The sequence below is a fragment of the Eretmochelys imbricata genome, chromosome 8 (genome assembly GCF_965152235.1).
Source record: "Eretmochelys imbricata isolate rEreImb1 chromosome 8, rEreImb1.hap1, whole genome shotgun sequence".
Taxonomy (NCBI): domain Eukaryota; kingdom Metazoa; phylum Chordata; order Testudines; family Cheloniidae; genus Eretmochelys; species Eretmochelys imbricata.
In genome coordinates, this window is record NC_135579.1 from 75887130 (window position 1) to 75915123 (window position 27994).

Consider the following 27994-nt stretch of genomic DNA (forward strand, 5'->3'; position numbering starts at 1 on the left):
ATAAATGCAGGCACAGTTACTATAATGTACATATACGATTAAACAATCACACGTGCAGTTGAATAGCCATGCCTTGCTACGTGGTTAAAAATTAGTGAAAATATTGTATTGTGTTGGGTGATTACTAGTGGACTCTCAATCTTTTCAGAGCTTAAGCTGACATTTTAAACTTCTCGCATCTAGTTTCTTTCACGCTTTCTACAATTTTAAAATGAGGTTGGTTGGTTTGTTTTCGTTGAATGTGTAGTTGAGCTTGAGTCTACCCCAGTGAATTTAGTAAGAATTTTTGCCAGTGACTTCAGTGGGAGAAGGATCACGTGCTTAGGTCTTCCATTGGGTTAAGTGGAATTACTCCGGTTTTAGCCTGATGTAATTTAGACCATAATCTCTTCCTTAGTATGTACAAAAATATCGTATTTTTTTCCTGCATGTTCTAAAGATAAATTTCTCTTTTCAAACTCTGGACAGAATTGTGTTTGAAGAATTTGAACGATTTGTCATCTCTTGATTTGATCAAGATGGATGAAGAATTTAATTTCAAACCTACAGGTAACATTTACTTCATAATATAATTTAGACTATAGTATTGAAAACATATTTTGAAAATATATTTATAAGGTTTAAAAATTATTCTTGATATGAGTTTATCATAGGACATACTAAAGGGCACAGCGATTGGCCAGTGAACAGAGAACCATTCAGGAGAAAAGAAAAGGAGTACTTGTGGCACCTTAGAGACCAACAAATTTATTTGAGCATAAGCTTTCGTGAGCTACAGCTCACTTACCTCCAGTGGAGTTCTACAGATGTAGCTGAGGGCAGAATTTGGGCCATAATGAACATACTCTGTATTCTATTATCTGAACTGAGTTTAATTTAGCAAATGATAGAAGTTGTATTCTTAGGACCATATACAGATCTGGATCCCTGTGCAAATCCTCCTATTAAATCACTGGAAATTCTGCTGTGGATCAAAAGATGGCCTGGTGGCAGTGATCTATGTATAATAGTATAAGGAAAATAAAAATGCAGTTCTGTTGCTTAGAAGAAGCAAGTATACTACACTTCTCTTTAAAAAATGCAGTAAATATTTTTAATCTTTATCTACAGACACTGGAAAACTAATGGCTTGGTACTATATTGCATTTGATACAGTGAAACAGTTTTCCACAATTAATGGAACAGAAACTTTATCAGAACTGGTAATTTAATTTTTCTAAGAATATATATATGTATATATATGTACATCTGTAAGTTTAAAACAGAAAGTTGTATTGAAGACAGTTTATATTGTTTTTCCTTACACCAAAGAATTATGATGATCAAGATGTATAAGATGTGTCAAAATGAATTGCAATATTATTTTTTCGAGGGTTTTATTCTCTGAGATCTTCCAATTCTCCCATCTTTTACTCTCCTCAATTACGTAGCACTGAGTCATCTTACCCTTCTGAATGAAGGAATTCTGAAGCAATTCTGATTATATATAACATACTATATTGTCTTGTGCTATTACTTCCATTATATTTTACTACTAATGACAATTGGATGAAAACAGGATCTGTTAAACAATATTAAATTGTTACAGATCACAATGATATCCAGCTGCGTTGAATTTTCAGATGTCAAGTTAAGAACAAATGAGAAGAAAATATTGAACACTTTGAATAAAGACAAGAACAGGATAACTATCAGGTACAAAAACGTCAGTGAATTAATGTACAGAAAGAAAGTATTTTTTTAGTTAAAGTGAATAGCAAAAAATCAGTGTGTTTTATTATACAGGTTTCCAATGGAAGGGAAGATAAAAACAAGAGAAATGAAAGTAAACTGGTAAATATTTTGTGTCACATTTCATTGGCTTGAAAATAAAAGCCCTGATCCAAACTCCGATTGACTTCATTGTGTGCAGGCTCATGCCTTTAGATGCCAAACAATGTTGCTTTTATCTTGAACTTGCCTTTGTTTTTCAATGGAGTCTTTGACTTTTGTTTTATTATATTTTGTTTGCTTATATACTAAGAAATATTTCTTTTTCAGTCTTATTCAGGCTCAATTAGGATGCATTCCTATTCAAGACTTCACTTTGACACAAGATATAGGCAAAATTTTCAGACATGGCTTAAGAGTTACTAAATGTATGTTAAAATTCAATGCATTTTGATATATTTAATAATAAACTGTATTATATTATTAAATATATTTTTTTCTTTCTTAGGGTTGTCTGACTTTCTGGCATCACGTAAAAACAATTTTCCTGCATTATTAAACTCTTTGATTTTAGCTAAATGTTTCAGGTGCAAACTGTGGGAAAACTCTCTGCATGTATCCAAACAGCTTGAAAAAATTGGTAGGTACCAGAAAGAAGCAGTAATTATAATAGTGTGTCAAAGTTCATCATTAACTTCACTGTAAACTTTTAGAAGATCTGTTTTCTGGACTAAATAAGTCTCCCAACTTTTCATTTGCCAGAATCATGGTAAGAAAGACTGTTGCAAAGATGATTATTTGACAGACCAGTATAAATTCTTTCAGAATTAGTAAATTCTTAACTGGATTAGTAACTAGAATGAAAACTTTTATCTTGGAATAAGAACAAAAATACACTAGAGAAAACATTTAAGGAACTTTTTCCAGAGACTTTATAGTATCAGATTCATGTTTATAAAGAAAATTTAACTATCCGGTCTCTTGGCAGAAACAACTGATATTTGAACTTTTAATTAAATCTTTTTGTAATTTGTGATGTACCCTGAAAAATACTGAATTTCTACTGCTTTGCTAATAATGTACACAACCCTGTCCTATTACATTACTGTTTTCCTCAATGGTACAGTCTTTTCACTGAAAATCCACACACACAGGGCACTTTCAAGGATGACATAATTGTGACAAATGTAGTATGTTAATGATGTCTGAGAGGCTTTAAGACAACTTATTTATTTACCTAATAGGAGATTACCTACAAAATAAATACAGGACTGACGCTGCTGTAATCTAACCTTGCTGCCTGAGTCTCTGCAGCTGATTCTTGGCGCTGTGTGGGAGACAGGAAGAGTGGTACCGCATAGAGTCCTACAGAATGTGGAGCAACTTCTTGCTACAGTTTGGCTCTTTAGGATACACCTTCTCTTTTAAAAAAAATTCACCATATTCTCTAACTGAACAAATTCTATCAGTGATTTAACATTTTTAATGTTGTTTTTACAATTTCAACCAATCTAATTAATCTTCAGCACTTTTCTGTATCTGCAGTAATAGGGGTTTCTAGGCATTTCCATGTCTTAAACAGTCTGTTCACTCTCTTCGAAATAGTCTGAAACACAGTCGATCCATTACACTTTTTTGTGCTTCCTGTGATTTTTCACATTGCAACTGTGTTGCTCTATAATTGAGTAGTGCTAAATAAATAGCCTTTTCCCCTTCACTCTACAGAGTCCACATTCTTCAAATCTGTTTTCTTGTGCGTATCAGGAACTAGATATCATACTGAATTTCGTAAGTTTTAGCCAGATGGATGCATTCTGTATTTGTGAACCGTGGTCCATTGCTATCATCGCAGTCCTTGAAATTCCATGACATGTAAATACAGACTTAGTGATCACGGTTGAAGCTGTGGTATCTTGAAGTATTAGTCCATTATGATCAGGTGGTCATGTCTTTCCAGGGCAAACAAATCCATTCCGACTTTGCTTTCGAGTATTGCAGGTTGTTCATGTGGTATCATGTTTCTTTCCCCTTGTGTATCTCTGTATTTCAGGCAGGTTCCCCACTTGCTCATTATTTCGTCCACATCACTGTTTATATGTGGCCAGCATATTACTTCTGCTCTCTTTTTTTTTAATTTAGTCATTCCAAGGAGTTTTGGTGTGGGACTTAATTCTCATTTACAATAAGATCTCTTTACAACGCACTGGGAGTGGGAGTAAATGTACTTTGTAAAGTGGCCCTCATGTAAACGAGAATCAGGTCCATAGTCTTTCCAGTATTTTCCTTCTGACTATGGAAATTACTGTTTTTGTACACTTCATGAATACTCCCAAAATCAGAGAGGTTCATTTTAATATGGCGAATATGATGTGTGGAAGCGTTTGACTCCATCCAGTATTTAGAGCATGTATTACTGCTTGTATTGTTTCATCCTTAGCTGTTTCTCTTTCCTGCTCATCTTGTATTTGTGGCAAAAGGGCACGTGGTGCTTTTATCGAGTTCACATGAACTGGTAACTGCTTATTCTAGATCATCTATTTGGGAGGTAGCAAAGAGAACATATGCTCTTGACAGAACGTCTGCAATTACTAGATGATGTCCTGGCCAGAACTATAGCATTAAACTATACTTTTACTGCAGTGTAGACAGACCATGAAAGTATAAAACACCTGCAGCTGGCCCGTGGCAGCTGACTCAGGCTCGGGCTGCATGGCTAAAAATTGTAGATGTTGGGGCTTGGGCTGGAGCAGGTCACAGATGCTGGGCTCCAGCCCGAGCACCAACATCTACACTGCGGTTTTATAGTTCTGCAGCCTGAGCCCTATGAGCCCAAGTCAGCTGCCATGGGCCACCTGCAGGTGTTTTATTCCAGTGTAGACACATACACAGAAGTAACTTCTATATTCTTCTTTAAGTACTTTCTTGTGTGTTGTATTCAGCGGGTTAAGGTCAATTTCAGCTCCTCAGCTACAGCTGTACAGAAAATTGTGATACTTTGTACAGCCATATAAAAGGCCCATATATTTCTCTCTTTCAGTTTCCTCTTGTAGGTTTTTCTACTGCTGTCATAGCTCTTGCAGCATATTTTATTGACAGCCATTCATTTTCATGCCTCTATAGCAGTAGAGCTTCTAGGTTCCTTTTGAAGATACTCTTTCGGTGGGTCAAACAATTGCCAAATTAGAGTTGATATCAATACTTTCTTCAAATTCTTGAATTCTTTCATACTCTGGCAGCTAACTCCATTTTTTATCTTTGTGAAGTTAGTTGAGTTATTTGAACTACATAGTTGGGTGTGAATTTACTGACACAATTGAACATGCATTGTAGTCTTGGATATATTTATTTTTATTAAAATTTTGGGTCTCTGTATGTCAGTGTTGCATGAATCTTAGAAACTTCAAGCTTTGTGGTCAATTTATCTCATAAGTGTGTGATTTTCTATTTATTTTTTTAATTGACATTTGGCCTTGTTCAATTTAGGACTGTTCTTAATGCTTCTTGCACTTTCTAGTGCCCTCCACATTTCTCCCTGATATTCAGCAGAAATGCTGCTTCAGGCTATTATATCCAATGCCAAATTTCTCCTCACTTCTTCCGGCAGGCAGGATTATGACCAATCACCATCCAGGATTTTTTCACCTCTTCTGTTTCTTCAGTTTTTTAGCTGCTTCACTCAGGGTAATATGCAAAAAGGCAATTTCTGTGTCTGCGTCTTGTTCTATTTGTCTCCCAACCGGAGAATGAAACAGAAAAAGTGGGAAAAAAACATATCCTTATAATAACGTTTTTTCCTTCCTTCTTTGACAGAACCTCCCACTACTTCAGCTAGGCAGTGGCTAAAACAAGTTCAGGAGCTGTGACAAACAAAATTTGTCAGCTAGTCCACTTCCTTAAAGGGGATAAAAGCTCACCCAAGAGGGTAGAGACATTTGCTGAAGTAACAGCAAACTAATAAAGTGATGGATGTGGTCTCTGTTCAGGCTGTCTTTTGCAGCCCCAAAGTTATCACAAAGGGGAGGGAAGTCTGTCTGTTAGAGGCTCTCCCTAAGTCAGACCTGGAAGAGGTGCTTCAATACTTCATTGAGGGAAGGGATCTCAACAAGCCCCTTCCTTTACTCTTACCTATGAAGTTCTTGACACAAACAAAGAGTCCTCCTTGGCTGCTAAATCTTACCAGGAGACTAACCTTTCCTCCCAGAAGTTATCTAAAAAGGCTTGAGGGCTTCTAAGTTGCTTATTCTTAGCCTTCTTTCACTGTTCCTAGAAAATTGTGATGAATGCCGATACTTTTTCTTCTAGTGCTGGTCCCTATGTGAATTCCACACATGGGTACACTTGAGTACCATGTGCCCAAGTCCAGAGGTTTTAACAAGCTGTGTCTGTTGCCTCACACATGTGCAGTAGGTCTCCTTGTTCTCCCAAATGAGGGTATAAGAAGCGTGTGGGTCAGTGCCGCTCCGTTCCTTGTTACCACTGCATGGCTTGAGGCAGAATCCATAGCCCTCTCTTTCTTCAGCTTTTCAGAGAACCTGTAAATAAAATTGTAAATATTTATTCTTCCTAGATTTAGTAGTTATAGTTTTAGTGTATCTTTCTTCCCCTGACTGGGGATTCCCTCCCCACAGTCTGGGACTATGCCCGGAGTCCTGGGCTTCAAAAACTGTGTCTTCTGCCCTAGATCCTTCTCTGTTACTGACAAACAGCAATGCTATCTCTACTGTCTGAGTGAGACACATATCTCTGCAAAGTGAAGTATTTGTCACTTGTTTCCACCAATGCCTTGTAGAGCCTATGAGCTTTGCCTTAGGAAACACTTGATGGAGAAGGCCATGAGGCCCCTTTCCAGTCTGGGCCAGGGAGACATACGTAGGAGCAGAGCTTTTGGCTTCTAAGCCCAAAGACCCTTCAGGTCTTTTGTGCAAAGGGCACTGTTATGGGCACAAAGACCCTTCAGGTCTTCCCATGTGTGTAAAGGGCACTGTTATGGGCACAAGGGCAGATCCCCGTCGAGGACTGTCCATAAGAGACATGATCCTTCCCTGAGTCCACCGAGGTCAGGTGCCTTCCCCAAGAAACTGGCTCCTCTAAAACCTCCTAGATTGCAGGCTAAAGTGTGTAGGAAGAAGGATCTGACATTTCCATCAGTGATTCTGTCACCAAAGCATAAGGACTTTTATCTGCCAGTTCCATCTACAAGTGTGGGTCTGGACTTCTTGGTTCCTACCTGTCCACCCAAAGTATGTACTACACCCAGGGACACGCTGGTATTGTTGGTGCCAACCACTGGGAACTGTTGCACACCGGGACACACAGAGACCTACATGGCACCAGTGGATATCTTTTCTACTTGCAGTCCCCCCCTCTTCTCTGGCCCAGCCTTCCTAAGGGACAGATGATACTACTTTGATTTCCCCTTAATCCTCTCACTTATAGCCATCAGGCAGGATTGCCCTGGTACTGATGTGTCTGCCATTTCAACAAGGCCAATCTTCAGATTCATGCTGGCCCCTCTTACATCCCTCCTGGAGAGAGTCGATCCCAGACAGGCAATTCAGGACTTACGGCCACTACCCTTATAGAGATGACTTCCCCAGAGACCGTGCCATAGGGTCCCCCACGAACAAGTGGCTCCTCGTTCTGGCCTTATTGGGAGCCGTGGGATCCCCGTAACAGATGCCTGGGATCCACTCAGGAGTCTTTCTGCTCTTCTTTCACCAACAACTGGATCTGTGAGTGTATGAGGAGGATATTGAGCCAGAATCACAGGTACCAGCAGTTCAACAGGATTTCCTCCTCCTATCCAGATGAGGTAGTCTCTCCTCCATCCCCACCGAATAACCATAGGCAATACCAGGAGTTGCTGCAAAGAGTGGTTAGCAATCTCTAGATACCCCTGGAGGAAGTCCAAGACCCATACCACTGACTGCTGGACATTCTGCAGCCTCAGGGCCAAAGTAAGATGGCCCTCCCAGTTAACGAGACCATATTGGAACTGGCAATATCAATCTGGCACAGCCCAGCATCCTGTAGCCCCACACCTAGGAGGGCTGAGAGGTACTATTTCATCCCAGAAAAGGAAGCCGAATTTATGTAGACTATTGGGCACTAAGCCAGGTGACATTCCATAACTGGTATCCCCCACCCTTCATCTTCGAGTTACTAGAACATGTGCACTCTACCAGAATTTTCACCAAACTGGGCCTCCGGGGTGTTTACAATCTAGTACACATCCTCTGTGGGCACTTTGAATATTTAGTAATGCCATTCAGTCTGGCCAGTGCTCCAGAGATCTTTCAGCACTCTCTGTGAACAATGTATTTAGAGACATCCTGTAGCAGTATGTAGTCATCTTTCTTGATGACATACTTATGTTTTCAGATAACCCTGATCAGCATTGTTACCATTTGATTCCATGCTGGAAAAGCTATGAAAGTATAGTCTGTTCATGAAATTGGAAAAAGGTACCTTTGATCTGTCCTCCACAAAATTCTTGGGAATACATCCTTTCTCCAGATGGATCAACAGAAGTTAGAGGTCATCCGCAGGGGGGCAACGCTCTGGTCCCCTCATGAGTTACAGCTTTTTCTGGGCTTCTTAAATTTTTACCAGAATTTAATTCCGGGCTTCTCAGGGCACATAGCCCCCATGAGCAACCTCCTCTGCAAGGCCATCACATTTGTTTGGACACGCAAAGCTGACCATGCTTCTGAAGAGCTCAAAGCTGCTTTCACCACCACTCCCATTCTAGCACACTTGGCCCTCACCCAGGCATTCAGAGTGGAAGCCAGTGTCTCCAGTGTAGTCATTGGAGCCATACTGTCTCAGAGACATGGTCCACAGCAAATGTTACACCCCTGGTCCTACTACTCACCCCTGCCAGATGAAATTATGATACATTAGATAAGGAAATGCATTAAATCAGCCTTTGAAGAGTGGTGCCATAACCTCAAGGAAGCCCAGCGCCCAATGCAAGTCTTTTTTGATCTTGAATATCTGAATGCGGCTCGAGCTTTAAACCAAAGACAGCTCAGGTAGGCATTATTCTTTCTCCAGTTTGATTTTTGTCATCACCTATCAACCAGGAATGGGAAAGCCGATGGCATATCCTGAAAGGGAGACTATTGCTAAGAGAATGCGGAGCCTAATCAAGAACCATCCTCTCTCCTAAAACCTCACAACTTCCTTAGTGCCACAATACACCAGAACTTGCTTCATCTAATCCGATTCACTTCACAGGGCAATTTGTTAGCTCAGGAGGTGATGGAACAGCCTGAGCAAATGAGACCCAGAACAAAAATGCAGTTCTCTACACCGGATAGGATCACCTACATCGATGGGCACATATACATTCCACCGAGGCGCCCCTGGCTAGAACGGCTACTAACACCCATCTTTGCCATGGACCTCCTTTGGGTCCACACACCTTCCCATTTCTCCTGGTGGCCCCGTAGGTAAGCTGAAGTCCAGGATCACGTTGACTCTTGTGACCAGTGTGCTCATACCATGGTTCCCCTTGATGCCCTAGTACTCCAGAGACTCCCCCTAGACCCTGGGCCTCCATCACCCTGGACTCCATAGTGCAACTCCCTTCCTCTGGCCACACAGTCGCCTTAACTGTTGTAGACCAATTGATCAAAATGGTGCATTTCATCCACTGTATCGACCTAACCTCTGCTGAAACAACGGCTCGATTCCTAGCAGTTCATGTGATCCATCTTCATGGGCTTTTAGACTGTAGCACTTTGGACCAAGGCCCTCAGTTGGTCTTATGCTTTTGGCATGAAGCCCTCTGTCTAATGGATGTTCACACTTTTATTTCCTCCATGTACCACCACTAGACAGATGGGCAGAGAGAGAGGGTGAACTAGGTATTAGAGCAATACCTACAGTGCTTGGTTAATTACCATCAAGATAACTAGTTCTCCCTCCTTTTTTATGCCGAGTTCTCATACAACAATGCTGATTATGCCTCCACGAGGCAGAGTGCCTTCTTTGCAAATTATGGGTTCCAGCCTTGCTTTCACCTAGCTGTGCCAGCAGCCTCCCCGAACCCAGCAGCCGGTGACTGAAACCAACAAATTCACCATATACAGGAGAAACTTAAGGACCACCTTGAAGATGTGAAAAGGAACTACAAGTATGCAGTTGTTGACACCAGGAAGACCCAGCTCTCATGATGGGTCAAAAGGTCTGGCTTGCAGCAAAACACCTCTGTATGAATAAGCCATCCCATACGCTAGACCACCAGTTCCTCAGACCCTTCCGGATTTGTAAGCAAATCAACCCTGTCATTCAAATGGCAGCTCCCTCAATCTCTTGAAAGTTATTAAGTCTTCTGTGTATCCCTCCTGAAGCATTACAAGATGGACCCCTTTCTTGATTGGTCCCAACAGCTGCCCCCACCAGTCCAGGTCCAAGAGTATTTAGTCCATGCTATCCTGACTCTAAACTGCAGAGGGGGAGAGACTGTACTACCTAATCAATTGAGAAGGCTAGGGTTAGGGTTAAAACACTCTGCGGAACCTGCTGCCCATGTCCATGCCCCTGACCTGCTAAAAAGGTTTCCTCAAGACCCCTCAGATAAACCAGGCCCAGTGCCCATCTGGAGGAAGGATGCCCCTGGAGAAGGGGATGATATAAGGATACAGGGACTAGAACCCAGGTCTTAAAAATGTAAGATGGCTGACAGTCTCACAGTGCTACCAGGAGGCCCTGCAGAGCCCTAGTCAGGAAGCACCATGAAGAATAGGTGCTGCAGGAAGTACTGCCCAGGAGACCCCGAGTGGCAGTACCTTGTGGCCCTCTGATTGTTCAACCACCCTATTTAACCCTGGTGGTTGTCCCAGAAAATTTTCTGGACAGCCACACAGACTTTTGGCCTGCTGCAACTCCAGACCTCACCTCGTCTCCTGATTCTGGTCTCCAATCCCAGCCTGACCCTTGCTTTTGCCTCCTGACTCTAGCCTGGTAGCACCTCTGATATCCAGTCTCCGATTCCAGCCTTGTACTACCTGTGGTCTCCGATCCTGGTCTGACTTTGATCCTGACTCTTTGTATTGAACCCAGCTCCAGTGATTTCCTCCGACCCCTGTTCACTGGTTACCCACCCTGATGTGTGGACCCCAGCCCAGCTGTGACCGCTAGATCAGACTGCCTATGCCCTGGTCCCTTACAACACATTTGCTAGACATGCACTAATCCAGGCTTCTGCTGCGGATTCAGCAATGGGATCTGCAGTACCGCAAGCGTCCTTGCTGCCTGCTTCCTCACACCCACCTCCAGTCTGAGCTCAGCTTGCCCAACAGCCACATGTGGAACACACATAGGGACCAGGACTTGAAGAAGAAATGGAGGTTACGTACTGTAACTGGAAATTCTTTGACATGTGTGTTCCCTATCTGTAGTGCACTACCCGTCCTCCGTCCCCTCTGCTTCGGATCCGATTAGATTCGCAGTAAGAAGAGGAACTGAAGGGGCAACGACCTGCACTGCCTCTTATGCCCTTGCTTGGGAGAACGAGGAGACCTACTGCACATGTGTGGGCCAACGGACACTGCTTGTCAAAATCTCGCACTTGGGCATATGGTGTGCAGCATGCGTAATCACGTGTTGAATAGAGATAGGACCACACATCTCAAAGAACTTCCAGTTACAGTAAGTAACCTCCTTTTCTTTCAAGTAGACTTTTCTGTCTCAAGTTATTTGTATTCATTCCATAGTTCTAAGGAGGAATTTCCTGATTTGGAATCTACGTGCTGACTCCCAAACACCACAAGGGGAGACTGAGGAATTGGGAATACTTGCAGAGGCATGTATTTTTTCAGAATTCCCTGCTAGCTTATCCTTTTTAGTCCAATAGATCACAGAGACTGCCTGTTCTTTTCCTGATTCTAATCAGGTGTTTTGCTAAATCTGTTCAGGGACTGTATATTCTCCCAGAAGATTTTGGAGACAAGTGGCTCTCCCTAGAGTGGATTTTAGTTATATCTTCCTCCAAAAAAAATATACTTCACAGGGATTTCTAGCATATGCTTAAAGGATCCCCTGGGTAGTCAACAGGAGTCTCTTGCGTGGAAGCTTATTTTATTTCAGTGCCGTGCTGTGTATTCATTTGTGTGCCCACATTAGTTATTTGCTAACTGTTGGAGTTTTTCCTGAGTAAAGCCTGCAGGAATTGGCCCTTGATCTGCCTTTCTTTGATTCTATAACTTAGTAAAAGACATTGTCATTCTCAAATGTTTTATACTTCATTTTATTGCTTTTATGTTTTGTTTATACTGTTGTATAAATTGAACTACGCAGTATTAAATTTTCTGACCACCTGAAGAGAAATAAAATTAACTATTGTTGAAAAGAAAACATTGACAACCTATTGAAAAAATGTTAGATAAAAGATCTCTTGTTAAAATTACTTATGCTTTATATTTATTTGCTGTAATGCAGTTGTTGAAAGTAATAATTTGGAATTAGGAATTCCATATAAAAATATTACAACATTTTTCAATTTTTACAGGTGTAACACTGTCAAATGCAATGGTAAATGCAGGTCTGACATCGTTTAAAAAAATTGAAGATGCAAATACAAGGGAACTTGAATTGGTATTTAAAATTTTACATGCATATTTATATAAGGAAAATGCTAATGTTTAATACTTAATGAGTTATAGACTCCAATGTTTTAAGTGGTTTATTCTTGTTCAGTATCACACTAGATTAAAGAAATATGCAATTATCTGACAGAGGTCATTGATTTTTTTTCCTGAAGTTGGTTAATAAGTTGACGTTTTGCTTCAATTATAAGTTACATGTTAATTTTACTGACATTTTTGTATTACTATATGGGGGAAGAGAGATTCACCCTAGACCTTTCCACTAACTAAAAGAATAATAGCTCAAATTCAGGAATTTCATCATTATCCTTTTAGTAGTGGAAAGTTATAGAATGAAATCCTGGCCCCACTGAAGTCAATGGCAAAACTCCCATTGAACCTCAGTGAGGCCAGGATCTCACTGCAGATGTGGAAAGATGTGGGATTAAATTTTGCTGGGCTCCTGATGCACAATTTCTTTGGCATTTTTGCTTCTTAAGTGTGATAGCATCCTCTCCCCACAGGTGTAAGGAGCTCTTTGATATCTCCAAATGGTGTGGACTTCATTAATACTCTTGTTTTGCATTTGGGAATTTGTTAGATCTTAATATGCCTTCTCTCCCTGTTTTTTCCCCCTGGTTACTTGTGTTTCATCATTTAATACATTAAAGTTTAGGACAGTGTAGTACAGATACCTAATGTAGGCGCTAGAGGCAGTTTTTTGAGGTCTGGCTCTACTCTGGAGAGGAGCAGCAGTTTGAAGCATTTCTGGCCTTTTGGTTAGGTTGCTATTCAGGTTACCATTGGAGGTAGGGAGATTGGAATTTTATTTTTTATTTTTTTTAATGACTCAGGTGGCCTTACTTGGTTCATTGTCCTTGGTTTAAAATTTCTCTCATACATAGTTTTTATAGTACGATAAAATAATAGTAAAGTTGCAAAGTCAAGTACTCCAAAGTCAGAAAATGCCAGAATTAAGGTTGCTTGTGCAACCTTAATTTGTCTCCCTTTTGTTTATGCGTTATGATACAATATTTAATTATATGATCACATATTACCTTCTGTGCAGAATCCCTGCCACATTTAGTGCGGTACTGCCTGGCTAAGGCAGGCTATTACCTACCTGTTCTGACAGTGCTGCGCCCTGGAAGTGGCCAACAGCAGATCTGGCTCCTAGGCGGGAGGGTCAAGGGGCTCTGGGAGCTGCCTGAGCACCAGCTCCGCACTCCCATTGGCTGGTTCCCGCCCAGTGGGAGCTGTGGGGGCGGTGCCTGCGGGCGAGAGCTGCGTGGAGATGCTTGTGCACCTCCATCTAGGAGCCGGACCTGCTGCTGGCCCCTTCCGGAGTGCATCGCGGTTTGCAGTGCCGGGACAGGCAGGAAGCCTGCCTTAGCACTGCCGCTGACCAGGAGCCACCCGAGGTAACCCTGTGCCCCAATCCCCTACCCCAACTCTGAGCCCCCCCAAAATCTGGAGCCCCTTCCTGCATCCCAAACCCCTCATCCCCGACCCCACCCCAGAGCCTGAACCTCCAGCCCAGAGCCCTGACCCCCTCTTGCATCCCAACCCCCTGCCCCAGCCTAGAGGCCCCTCCCACACTGTGAACCCCTCATTCCCGGCCTCACCTTGCAGCCCTCACCCCAGCCCTGAGCCCCACCCACACCCCAAACCCCTCATCCCCAGTTCCTTTGGGTCATGGGCATCAACAGTTTTCTTCAACTGGGTCACCAGAAAAAAGTTTGAAAACCACTGTTCTAGACAATACCCTGCACTACACAGCCCTGATTCAGTCCAGAGGAAGTCCATCCTGTGCACTGAATGAGGCAGGGGTCTCAAGGAAAAGATATGTGGTCATGTAATCCAAGACCATATCGTGAACCATATGCACAAGAGTGCCAAATTAAGATTGCAAAAGATGACTTTTTGTGTGCTTGACTTTGCAACCTTTTTGTTCTGTTAACATAGTTTTTGTGTGTAATTTCCTAGATTTTTTTAAAAAGCAAACTGAAAAAACAAATACCATCATGTGTCTTCATATTGACATCCAAATGGTTCATCAACAGGGTTAGAACCTCTAGATCCCCAGCGCTGACCTCTGCCACTGAAGCCAACAGAGTAAATGATAGCAGATGATAACCTACTCTTGCTATGTGAACCAGCACTAGAGGGGGATAAGATACATTTTACCAGTATTTCATAGATAGTTGCTCTCTTGGCCTATTCAGTCCTAGTCTCCACACCTCAGGCTTCTTGTCCCAGTCTCCTTGCTCAGCCAATCCCTTCCTTCCCCCCTCCAGCTCTTAGTCCCAGGCTCCAATTAGTCCAAGGCTCCCCCCAGATCCCAGTGTCAACCCACAACTGCCAGTCACTGTTTCTCTCTCCCCTTCCCCCACTTTCAGCATCAGTGTCACCAAACTCCTTGTCACAATCTACTCCTTTCCTTCCCCCTGATCTGGCTCTTGTTCTTTACACATTCAAATCAGGCAGCTTGCTCTCTCATGCTGCCTGGGCTTAGCACAGGGTCCTTGAGTGCCCATGAGAGGCAAGCTCCCTGTTCTCAGTTTTGGTGCCTGATCCTCCCCGCCCCCCCCGGCCCATAGCAGATAGGAGCAGCAATTACAGAGAAAGCGTTGTTTCACTCCTGTATTCCTGTGTTCAGGCATGCTCTGTTGCTGTTTGGGCATGGTGCATGCCTAGTTTGGATAGCACTAGGAGCTGTGCGGGGACGGAGCAGTTTGACCAATGTACATGGCAGAGGGGCATTGCTGGCACATGATGGCATATATCACATTGAACCTGCACATCCACCAATGTGATATATGCCATCATGTGCCAGCAATGCCCCTCTGCCATGTACATTGGTCAGACTAGACAGTCTCTACGTAAAAGAATAAATGGACACAAATCAGATGTCAAGAATTATAACATTCATAAACCAGTCGGAGAACACTTCAATCTCTCTGGTCACGCGATTACAGACATAAAAGTTGCTATATTACAACAAAAAAACTTCAAATCCAGACTGCAGCAAGAAACTGTTGAATCGGAATTCATTTGCAAATTGGGTACAATTAACTTAGGCTTGAATAGAGGCTGGGAGTGGCTAAGTCATTATGCAAGGTAACCTATTTCCCCTTGTTTTTTCCTAACCCTCCCCCCACCCCCACCCCCCGGCGTTCTTGTTAAACCCTGGATTTGTGCTGGAAATGGCCCAACTTGATTATCATACACATTGTAAGGAGAGTGATCACTTTAGATAAGCTATTACCAGCAGGAGAGTGGGGTTGGAGGAGGTATTTTTTCATGCTTTGTGTGTATATAAAAAGATCTTCTACATTTTCCACAGTATGCATTCGATGAAGTGAGCTGTAGCTCACGAAAGCTTATGCTCAAATAAATTGGTTAGTCTCTAAGGTGCCACAAGTACTCCTTTTCTTTTTGCGAATACAGACTAACACGGCTGTTACTCTGATCCCTAACACAAAGGCCACTCTTGCCAAATGTCAGTTCCCTGCTCCGAAGTCTGGGGGTGATAGAGCTTCTCAAAGAAAAAGTCACCAGAATTCTTTTGACATAGGAAAAAAAGCATTGTTTTGCAAACCTCATCCTTGGAAGAAGATGAACTGTTTTAGCTGAAACATTTACCCTCCTGCCCAAAAAGTTCAGCCTGTGACAGACACCAAAAAATGGAAAATTTCAGCCTAATGGTTAAAGTTTGACAGAGTTTTAAGTGACTGAAAATAGTGTCTTATAATTGAAAATGTCAGGAAACTTTAATAGGTGGTGCTACTAGCCTATAACATTAGGACAATGTACATTTCCTTAGGGCAGAGGTTCTCAAACTATGGCCCGTGGACCACCAGTGGTCCGTGAACTCAATTCAGGTGGTTCGCAGATAGTTTCCTCTAAGGTGTGCGCCTAGTCGGCTGCACACAAGACAGTGAAGGGCCATCCACCTAATTAGTAGAGTTGCGGAGGCATGGGTCCACAAATTAGGTGCCTGTACCCAGGAGAAGACACACATGTAAGGTGAGGTGGTGGCCTTGGGAGGAATAGGGGATAGGTGGGAGGGGGAAGTGAGGTGAGAAGAGGGGGTAGGGGGAATTTGGGATGTGCAGGGGTGCAGCGGCCAGAGAAAGAGGCGACTTTCCCCAGCTCCAGGGATGCGGCTGCCAGGGAGAGATGGCCCTCCTTCCCAGGCTTAGCTCTGTGGCTACTGTGGTGGGGAAGAGACCCCCCCACCCTCCTTCCCAGTGCCAGCTCGAGGGCTGCCGCAGTGTGGGAGAGAGGGCACATCCATCACATTAGAAAAGTAAGATTACTGATATTAAACTATGAGTTGTGTGCTTTTATTTATAGAACAAAAAAACCTGTTTTGTTTTTTTTTACGGTAGTTAGCTATCAGTACAAACATTTGGAAAGATCATTAAGTGGTCTGCCGAGACCCTCAGCAATTTTCAAGTGGTTCACAAAAAAAAAAGTTTGAGAACCACTGCCTTAGGGGAACCCCTGTGGATGCTGGGTCATCTAGTAACTTCTTTTTATTGTGGTATTGCCAATCCTGCATCTAAAACAACTCCTTTCTCCTACTCCACAGTAATGTAGAGGAACTATGGTCCTTCCAAAATGACAATAGACGCTCTCGATGGTCCCAAAACACTTATTTGTATGGAATTATGCTTGGACCTCCATATATGTGCTATCTCAGTTTTCTCTCAAGAATAGACCTTACCCAGGACTAGGGTTCCCCCGCCCTTACTCTGAATAGTATAATTTATCAGATAAAGTTGTTCATATTCATTCTAGCGTGATCTGATCCATTTTAATGGAGGCAGTCTTCTATAGCATTTTTTTTGTGTGAGCGGAGGGGGTGGGGGACTAAGGAGTTTAGTAGGTTCCAAGTTCCTTGCCTGTTGAGGATTATGAGAGAGGTGAGAGTCCACCTCGGAGAGTCTATTCTGTTTGTGGCTGAACAGTTATTGTACATCAGAGCAACTGATATTTTTTCTTGTCAATTCTTTCCTGATTGGTGAAGCAATAACTACTTCCAGTTAAGACATTCCTTCATCAGGATGAGGAAAGAAGAAATTATACCATCCCTGGAAAATAATTATCCCTCTTTAATAATAAGTACAGTATTTGCAAATTATGGGCCAAATCTTCAAACGATATGGAAACCTCCAACTTCTTTGATATTAAGGGTAGTTGTAGGTGATCCTGTGCATTCTCTTGTTAAACTTGTTTATTTGGAAGTTATTTTTATTACTGGTGAAACATGATGACTTGTAATATATCAGAAATAAAACTAAATATTTGCAGATTTTAAACAGACATCCTCCTTTTGGAAACCAAATAAAAGAATCTGTGCTACACCTGCCAAAATATGAACTTGGCATTGAACAGGTAAATTCTTCCAATTGCTTTACTGGGTAATGCTTTTTATGATTGTTTTGCTTTGGAATTCTGCTAACATAGTAAAAATAAAATATTTCAATAAAATATTACAATAGTAAATGTGTAAGTTCCACATCGGGGAATATGAAATGAGGCATGCCCTCTTCAGCCTTTCCATGTGTTGTTAAAGGCCTGCCCATTTAATTTATATATATTGTGTGTTCCTAACATTGTTCTTTGTGACCTCTCTATGGCCACACTCCCCATTTTAGGAAATATTGTCATAAGAAATCAAATGTTCCTGAAACACAAGTTCATTCAAGGACTTCTTGAGTTAGTTGTCTACATTCTACACAAAATATCTGATCTGTTTCTTTTCTTGTTTTTTCTGTTTGTCAGCAACCTTTTTATGTTAAAAGATGCGAAAGGAGACAGTTCACCTATTGATCTAGCTCTTTTGAATATGTAAATCTGACAGCTCTCTTCCATCTTAAATATCAAACATGAGGCAAAAAGAGGTCAATAAGAACTTTTTTCTGTTTTTAGATATCAGATTCAGGAACATACAGAAACAATAGCTGATTAGAATCAAATAATTGATACCATGCATATCGAAGGAGTCATGACCTAATGCTTTGGGTGGGAGACAGGAAATCCTGAGTTCTGATACTCACTCCCTCTGTGGTGTTGGGCAAGTCACTTAACCAGTCTGCCTCAGCTTTCTCATCTGCAAAATGTGGATAATAACACTTAATTGCCTCATAGAGTTGTTAAGACAATTAGTTACAGTTTGTACTTTGAAGATGAAAAACTTGATATAAGTTTAAAGTGTTATGACGATTATTATAATAATGATCAATTCAGTTTTAGTCTGTCATTTTGTAGATTAGCACAAGTACTTGAATAATGTATTAGTAATTCTAAAATCCTTTTCAGAAGGAAAAGTTAACAATGATAAATGCTGCACAAAGATCGGCCTGCATTATTAAAGTTTTTTTCTCCTATAAAATTGAAGCAAGAAGTATCTAGTTTTCTTGCTTCATCCCCAGACATATTTACATACGAATTAATAGGAGAAAAGGAGGATTTTTCTTGTCTTATTTGGTATTCTTTCCTGTGAAGCTAAGATTTTGACACATGTATTTGTGTCTGATGCATTTTTTGTTTATGCCAACAATAGAGGATCAGTATTTAATGTATTTACTCTTTTTCAGCCAAGATTTATTATGATTATATTTTAATTTATATAATCCAAATTGGACCCATAATAGCTGATATCAGTGACTGAAAAAAACCAAGACATCTCAAATCAGCATTTGAAATAGCATTATATTGTTTATGAAAAATATACATACATGTAAAATACACTTTGTTTTTACCATAAGTTTCTCCAAAGCAATTATTTCCCATATTTTCCATAACAATTCTTCAAAATTACGGGCACAGTTCATTTTTCTAGAATTTGGTGATCATGTTACTGTCTTCCATTAACCACTGATTAATCTTTTAAATGGTATAATTAGTACCCAGCTATTAAACTTAGTAAAGGGATACGGAAGCTTTGACTGTTAGATTACCAACATGAGCCAGACTGAACTATGCAGTGTTGTAGTTGTCAGTCCCAGGATATTAGAGAGACAAGGTGGGTGAGGCAATATCTTTGATTGGATCAACTTCTGTTGGTGAGAGAGACGAACTTTTGAGCTGCTGCTTCTACCAGACCTGAAGAAGAGCTCTATGTAAGCTTATGCTCAAATTTGTTAGTCTCTAAGGTTACACAAGTACTCCTTTTCTTTTTGTAAATACAGACTAACACAGCTGCTACTCCGAAACCTATGTAAGCCTGAAAGCTTGTCTCACTCACGAACAGAAGTAAGTCCAATAAAAAATATTACCTCCTGTCCCTTGTCTCCCACATAGAACTGGCAGTTGTGACTGTAAGTCATTATAATAGGAAGGTTCTTTAGGGGTTTGTGAGAAAGAAGTTGATGGTCTCAGTCTAATTTGTCATGAAAAAAGTCCACTCTCAAAACTGCCATGATTAGCGCTCATCATTGCAGTCTTAACATTAGAAAAAGAATGGAGACCGAACTAGCTTCACTCACCTAAAGTAGTCTCCTTCTAAATCAGACAGATACACATTCGAATGAGGAACAGGGCAAGTGCTGAGAAAGCTTGCCTCGCTGCTGTCTGTAATGAACTTGTTATTTGGGTGAATGGAATAATAGTTGATTCACTTGCATCACCAGTCTGACATATTTTGAAAACACTAGGATTACTTAATAAAGTTCTAGTAAAATAGGTATTTTATAAATTACATATTTCTAGAAAGCACCTGGTTTAAAGACTGTAAAACATGTTGAAATGCTAGTAGAAACAGGGCATGAATCTTTATTTCTGGTGTTTGAACTCCAGCAATGGATACATGAGGAGCATTCATATCTATCTTTGGATTTACTAGTAAACAGACTGTTCCACCAGAAATTACTGGTGGGCATCCCTCATAGAATCAGGTTTCTATTTTCCTTGGCAGTGAACAGAAGGGGTTTTTCTGTGCTGTTCCATTCATCTTTGGCTAGAAGTGCAGAGCATCTTTGAACAGTCATTCAAACTTAGAATCTCGGCAATGAACTCACGATGATAGCCCTTTCTGATTGTGGACAAAATAAATGTGTGTTCTGTTGAAATTGCACCTGTCCAAATTGAGCCTTTGTTCTTGGTGTACAAATTCATGAAAAGGAGTGTGGCTTACTCTGAAGTGTTTTTACTGGTTATATCATTTTATGTATGATTTATTTTCCTAGCTTGCAAAATATAATGATACAGTGGCTGAAATCTTAGTGACCATCATATTAACAAACTTTGAACAACTTCAGATTAAGAGAACTGCACCAGATTTTCACTATGTAACCTTACTCATAGGAGATGCTGATAATCAAGTGGCTTTTAAACAGAAAATTATGTAAGTGTGATCAGTCATGTTATTTACATATTTAGGAATGTCATTTTGTATTATTTCCATGAAGAGTCAAATAATATATAGTTGGTGTAACATTTTTTTATATTAATGAGACTAACGAAATATCTGTTATTTTAGTGGAAGTCCTGCTGCAAATGGATTCCCTAGGCCCTATTCTCTGTTGCTCCGTGTCCTGTGCAAAATGCGTATAAAGTGCTTCCTGATTTCGTAGCATTTTACAGGTGCTTTGCACTGGTGTAAATGGCTAAACAAGGCGCAGTCCAATAAAGTCAGTCCCCTTGCATATATCATGCCATTCTAAATATCTGTGCAGTTGTGTTATCAATTTTATTGATTATATTGAAGCCAAAAGCATCCAGTTTTAATATAAATACACAAAATTTACATTACTTAATGCTTACAGAAAGGAAACTTTTTGAATTGTTACTCGTGAAAATTAGGTACTGAATTATTTACATAGGCAGCACTTGCCTGCCTTCCCTACACACGTTTTTTTCACCTGGCGGAGGAATTAGACACTCTCTCTCCAGTTGGATGAGCTGTACATGAAGGGAATGGGAAACAAAGAGTAAAATAAATCTTCTCCAACTAAATGACCTGCACCTGGGTCCTGATCAAGTCCTCACAAAGAGGAAGGCGTGCTCTTTCCACCTTGCAAAACTGGAATGTCATCTCAGGACCCTGGCTATCTTAGGGCTGCAGGCCCTGAAGGCACATCCTATTGGAATGTTTTTGAGACCCCTCATCAATTTGATCCCCTGAATCAAAACTGCTCTATGGTCTTTTACCAGATTTCCATACTGCTAGCATCACAAATAACGTGACTTTTTTTTCATAAAATGTTTACCACTATCTTACTGTCCATTGTGTATACTTAATATCATTATATTATTATATGTTGCAGGGATTCTGTCTTGCTGAAAAATGGAAATTGGACTAAAAAAATTGAAGTGAAAAGAGCTCTTAAATCTGAGGAACTTAGTATAAATTTAATTAGCTCTGAATATGGTAGGTTTATTGATATGATTAGTACTTTAAAATATACTTTTAAAAATGTTGAATAAATAGTGAAACCAGTTTCCTTTATACCAACCCAAAACTTCAATAAAAATTAATTAATTATGAGATTTTTTTTTCTAATGTAACTGTTTCATGTTAGTGTCATATATGTTGCAAGTCATCTCTCCTTGCTCCCTAGGATTTAACCTGAGCCCTTCTCCCCAAAACTCTTTAGAAGACGACTCCAAAACATTTCAGCCCATACTTATCCCCATCCATCCCCAAAGTTTTCCAATCTCCTCTCCATCAGTTCTGAGCCACATACCAATTCATCATATCAGATTTGCCTGATTTAACATTGATTCTCTTAATAGCAAATTGCTCCTTGTCTTTAACCTTGTGTAAATGGTAATATAAGAAAATATTTTTCAATTTACATAAACATTTTTGTGTTCCATTTCTAAAAGTTGGGGTGGATATTCAGCAAAAGTATACAGCCTTTTACTTAGGACCAAAAAGGTTTGGAAATGAAGTGGTTTTACAAAGAAAATTAGAAGCTGAGTCTTCACCTATGTATCATGCCTCTTCAATAAGATCAACAGGAGCGAGAAAGGATACAGGTAATTAATAATACTCTAAAGAATAGAGTCCCATATCCTGCTCCTGTTGAGGTCAATGGACGTTTGGTCAGTTACTTCAATATGAGCCGGACTGGGCCCCATATTTGTTCATCTTTCTTCACTTTTGGGTAAAATGTTGTATGAAAACACACTACAATATATTAAGGAATTTAGTGTACTGTGGCTTTGAATCCAGTATAGACAGTTGTGACTATTTCCATCAAGTCACAACAAGGGCATAGAGTGTTGCTGTATTGGCTCAATAGGTAGTGAAGTACATTTCCATAGGGAAATGAATTAGGGAGAGAAGTTGGACATCTAGTACCTCATGCCTTCAGAGTTTTAGGGTGGTGTTGACATGGTGCTCACAGCTTTTAGTGGGAACAGTTATTGCTTTGCTATGAAAACAGTCTTAGCAACCCAAAGAGGAAGTCTCTCTGACAAACAAGAAGCAGTTGACTTTTTTGACCCAAAAGTTTTTTGAGGGTGAACAAAAATCTAGTGTCATGGATGACTTTGTTCTTTTTCTCCCTGAGAAACCCTCAATAAAATCAGTGAAATAGAAAAACGGCAGCATTTCTTCTTCTATTACCTCAGGAGGTGCCTGTAACCGAGAGACCACCTACATGAAACTTGGGAACAGAGAATGCAGCCATCACTGTAAAAATAAAGATGTATGTGGACACGACTGCTGTGAGTTTCATGAAACCTCATTATTTCTAACATCTAAATTCAAAGGATCTAATTCCCTCATTTACACAAGTGTAAATTAGGATTAATTTTGTTGATATTAATGGTGACATTGGTATAAAAAGAGTACACAGCAAGAGAATCATGCTTAAAATGTCACTATGATGCAATCTAAAAAGTAAAAATTATTAATAAATAACTGCAGTATAATTATTCTGTAGCGAATACAACGAAGAGTAATATTTTACAGAATTTGATAGCAATGTCAAGCTTTTCATATTTTTGTATGAAAACAAATGCATCAAAAATTGTCTCTTATAAAACATCTAAGATGAAATCTTAGCCCTGTTGAAGTCAAAATTCCCATTGACTCAAATGGGGCCTGTATTTTACCCCTAAAATTTAATCTGAAGAATCTTCAATTCCTTTTCTTAGGTAAAATTGGAGTTTCACAGAAATCTGAGTTAAAGAGAGATTCAAAGTTTTCTTCATACCTAGCTGATTTAAGGAACAGAAATGCAATTTCATCAGTTCCCCCAGTCAAACGACTAAAGGTTCGTTTTAACACACGTTCCTGAAAATTTTTTTATTTAATCTTATTTATTGAATATATAAGTATTTGTGGGTTGAAGGTATTTTGTTAATCACATACAGACACATAGGATCAAATGTGTCCCATTGCTGTGAAATATGGAAATAGCAAAGGAACACAAAAAAGATAGGAAAGGCCCAGTAATCTTGGAAGGGTGTAGCTGCTAAGTGGTATGCTTCCCATGAGCCTGTGGAAGCCTTTTTCTGCAAACACTGCCTGATTTGTACTCTGCAGATTTAGGAAAGTATGGTGGACTAAGTAGCAGGCATAGCTGGAAGCCACCATTCTATGTGGCAACCTAGGGAAATACTACCTGAAATTATAAGTAAAAATTAATACTGGTGTCCTGAGAGAATTATGCTGCCAGGGGAGATGTTAAGAGTAACATTATTTTTAGATTCTTAGACTCTACAAAGTATCAAGGCTAAGCGCTTTGCCCCCTGGATGTGCCTGCAAATCTCTCTTCCCTATGGGAAGAATGTGGCATCTGAGTTTCTGCAATGCTTATTTCCCCCTCCTTGCAGTTTTTTCTGCAGTGGAGGATGTTTTGGCCCACAGATAACAGAGAAAGAAGTGTGGTTAACAGTCTGGTCTTGCTGAAATATTTGCATTACTCCAAGATCTCACTGGCTAAATTGAGTAATGTGATTTATAAAACTTTTTAAAAAATCTGTTCCATCAGGTAGCTGCACATTTCATGCATTAATTCTATAAAATATGAATAACAACTTTCTTCTTATAGTGGCTTCCCTATTTTTTGGAAAGTGCAAGTGGTGTGATGCAGACTATTTAAAATACAATAATACACTAATCATCTGTAATAATTTTTTTTTAGATGCAGATACAGTTAAATAAATCTCAAAATGTGGATCTGAAACCATTTGTTTTTACATCGAAATCTTTGCTGGCAGCATTGCCAAGGTATTATATTATTGCTATAAGTAAAATAAAATTTAAAACCTGCTCAGTTTAAATTCTCTCACTGGCATAAGCAGTGAAGACCTGTTTTCTGAATCAAATTATTTTTAATTTGCAACTTTCTTGTGACTCTGTTTTACTGATTTGTATGAAGGTCTGACTACACACAGTCTTCTGCCTCAGCTTCACGAGAACACTGGAATAATGTTAACATCCTTGGTAGACCTCAGAACCAACTGCAATCAGAGAGTTATGAAAAGAGTGGTAAGTTATTACTAATGTATGAGATTTTCTATGATTTTTTTCATTGTTTTGAATTAAACGTTTCTTGCAGAATTAAACCTGTTGAAATCACTACAGCAACCACCATAGTGCTGCAGGGAACTGCATAATTAGGGCAATACAATATGTTCTGTCAAGGCAAGGAACTTGATTTGACATTGACTTTTCTTCTAAAAATCAATTAAAGTTTCAAGAACAGATCTCAGCCAATAAATGTCCCTTAAAGGAAAAATGTACTGGTTAGTTCTAATACCTTAGGGCCCAATTCTGTAAAAACTTATTACTGAGTTGGATGCTTATGACTGTGCTCATTCCCATTGATGCCAGTTGTAATGCATCAGATAGTTTACCTCTATCTCCTTCTTTTTCCACACACGTTTCCCATCATCAGTGGAGTATCTGAGTGAAAAGTGAGCATTATGCTTTGTATTGTTGGGCTCTTAAAACAGCTAAATTAACCTTTAGTAAAACCTCTCTATTTATATTAAAAACTAAAGTTTTATTTTAATATCTTTCAAGGTTCTAATTGCTCCATAAATGTGAGTATATATCAATAGTCAATGAAACTTTATTGCTGCTTCCCATCATTGTTGATGAAGGTCCCAATCCTACCACATAAACTATTTTCATTTACATACACTGCATGTTAAGTGCTTTCCATTTCTAGTGCACGGCGATTTACAGTATACAATTGTGTTCTATTTCCAGTGTTCAAAAGGTAACAAAAGAAATAGAAAATACTGCTAACTTGAATGTGTATTTCCAGAAATGTACTGCCTCCACATCTGCTTATGCTCATTTCTGCTACTCAAGCAATGAAAAGAAATGAAAACCCTTCTGCATAGTACTCTCAAATAATGTTTTAGTGCAGCTATCTCTACATATTTTAGTTAAATGCTTTTAAAATTAATTGTTTAAAATGTGTTAGTCTGCTGTGATTAGTTTTGGGGAGTTGAATTTATAGGAGAGGGAGACAGTGAGTAAGACTAAATAGAGTGAATAAAGAGCAAATGAATGGGGTGGGAAGGTAAAGGGACTGGGCTCGTCCGTGTTAAACTTGCACTCTATCAAACCATAATTCTCACACTTGAAAAAAAAATTAAATCAGAGGTGACTTGAAATATTCTTTATAAGGGTCCCTTGCTGGAATTTGCTGTGAAGATGACCGTTTTCTTAAAATAACGTTGAGAAAAAGTGTGTAGCTAACATAGTTTGCTTTTTTTATAGGTTGAACAAATACTCTTAAGCATGTAATCCAGAGTTTCACACCCCTATTATAATTGCATTACAGATTTCTCTTGGGAACATTCTGTGACTGTAAGTGAGGAGAGCCATCAGACAATGACGTCAAAGAAAAATTTTAAAGAATCTTTAATGCAGCATTTGACTAATGCAGATAAAAACAGCTCTTGGTTTTCAGAGGCTTTGAATGTGAACTTTGAATTGGGAGATGAAGTTTGGGATGATTTTGATGATGACAAATTAATACATGCTAGCAGCTTTTCCACTGGTGTGGAGAGTAGAGAAGATTTAGGTAAAATTATTTTGGTGTAACCTATTGTTTATAATTGTCACTGTATGTACCAAATGGACAGTGCACCAGATAATCTTCCTCAAATTAACTCTTCGCCCCCTTTTTGTTAAAAGTAATTGATTATGATCTGAAGTAAACTTTAACTTAAAATCTGTGGGTAACTTAATTGACCAGCTGATTTAGAATTGTTGTTTAAAGACAGATTTTTCATTCAAGATTATTGCAGTCTAAATATCAAAGATAGTTTTCTACTCAACCTTCATTCACAGTCTCAGAAGTTGGGTGTTTGTTAAAATGAGCAGGGAAATAGTTAATGTTTTCACTTAAATTGTTTCCAATTTGGTACAGTTAATTGTAGGCCTTACCAACAAATTATAGACTCAGCACTTGCTAGCCCTCTGAATCACCATAGACTTCAGAGATTTTAAGATCAATAGATTTTGCCTTTTTCCAGCAGGCAAGTTCTACTGTCTAAATGCTGTGAAATTACTTTGCAACTGCCAAAGATTACTCCCTTCCTGTGGCCTGAATTACAGACACCATATCCACCTTTTCCCCATACATTATATCATAGTCAGGTTCATGGACCTGATTTCATGTGTATTATTCCCTATTTCACAATCACAGTGAAGCTGGTTCTTCTGGATTGAGTCCATAACCAATCCCTCTCACAAAGACAGATAACTGGAAGAGCCATCCACAGTATTCGATTAGAATACAGGTTGCGAGAAGGGAAAGTTTCCTTTCTTCCACTGTCTCTCTGTGTAAATATTCACTTTTTAGGCCCTTTTCTATAAGGTGCAGAGCACCTTCAAATCTCAGTGAAGTAAATGGAATTTGCAGAATTGTGCCTATTCACCAGGGCCTGGGTAGGATAGCTCTATCAGAATGCATGCTTTAAGTTGGGAAAATAATGGTTTCTGAAAATTAGGAATTGTTTTGGCCCTTCTGCTTTCTATGTTTCAATAAGCAGTGTGGTTTTGAAGACAAAATAAACCTTTGTTAAAGTGCATATTGAATTAAGCATTACTTGTTCTCACAAGTGAATGTAACCATATTAAAGTAAATACACTTGCAATGTATTTCCTTCTGTTCTTCTGCAGCTATATACGTGCTTAAAATCAATAGAAAAGAAATATAAGGAAACAAGTGTATTAAAAGTCTCCAAATTATCATGAAAGTCAAATGATAGATCAATTCAGAATTCGTGATAATTTTGTAAATATGTGAATTTGTTGTTTTTTTATTTATGCTGCAGTGTGGATAAATATTAACTTAACTTAACAGGTAAAGCACCAGAAAAAAATGGGAGTTTTACAAATGTTAAGTTAAACTCTTAAAATAGGCTGCATCTACACTGACAAAAACATGACCCTTAATTCACCCCTGTTGGTAGCAATGGCAGGAGCTGTACCATAGATAGGGCTCAAGCAGGCTAAACTGTTTTCACCACCATTTTGTCTATCCCCACTCTGAGCAGAGTTGACCAATTCAATGGTAAAAACACCTGTCTAAATTAGTTTCTTCTTCAAATGGTGGTCCCTATGTGTATTCCACATGTGGGCACACAGGCGCATCGTGCACTTGAGACCAGAGATTTCTAGCAAATAGTGTCTGTTGGACCACACCTGTGCAGTTGTTCTCATATTCCATACCGAAGGTATAAGGGGTGGTTTGAACTGA

General features: G+C 39.7%; 1 protein-coding gene across 1 annotated transcript in view; it reads left to right on the forward strand.

The window, feature by feature from the left end:
- HFM1 (helicase for meiosis 1) overlaps positions 1-27994 on the forward strand; it is a 108534-nt gene that overhangs the window by 62207 nt on the left and 18333 nt on the right. Inside the window, exons 15-30 of the mRNA XM_077824684.1 lie at positions 469-549; positions 1111-1202; positions 1589-1695; positions 1786-1833; positions 2041-2138; positions 2219-2350; positions 12227-12312; positions 17622-17705; positions 20501-20658; positions 21581-21684; positions 22143-22295; positions 22893-22988; positions 23421-23539; positions 24413-24498; positions 24650-24759; positions 26069-26311. Of these exons, the coding sequence (XP_077680810.1) occupies positions 469-549; positions 1111-1202; positions 1589-1695; positions 1786-1833; positions 2041-2138; positions 2219-2350; positions 12227-12312; positions 17622-17705; positions 20501-20658; positions 21581-21684; positions 22143-22295; positions 22893-22988; positions 23421-23539; positions 24413-24498; positions 24650-24759; positions 26069-26311 (1797 nt within the window). The remainder of the gene's footprint in view (positions 1-468; positions 550-1110; positions 1203-1588; positions 1696-1785; positions 1834-2040; positions 2139-2218; positions 2351-12226; positions 12313-17621; positions 17706-20500; positions 20659-21580; positions 21685-22142; positions 22296-22892; positions 22989-23420; positions 23540-24412; positions 24499-24649; positions 24760-26068; positions 26312-27994) is intronic.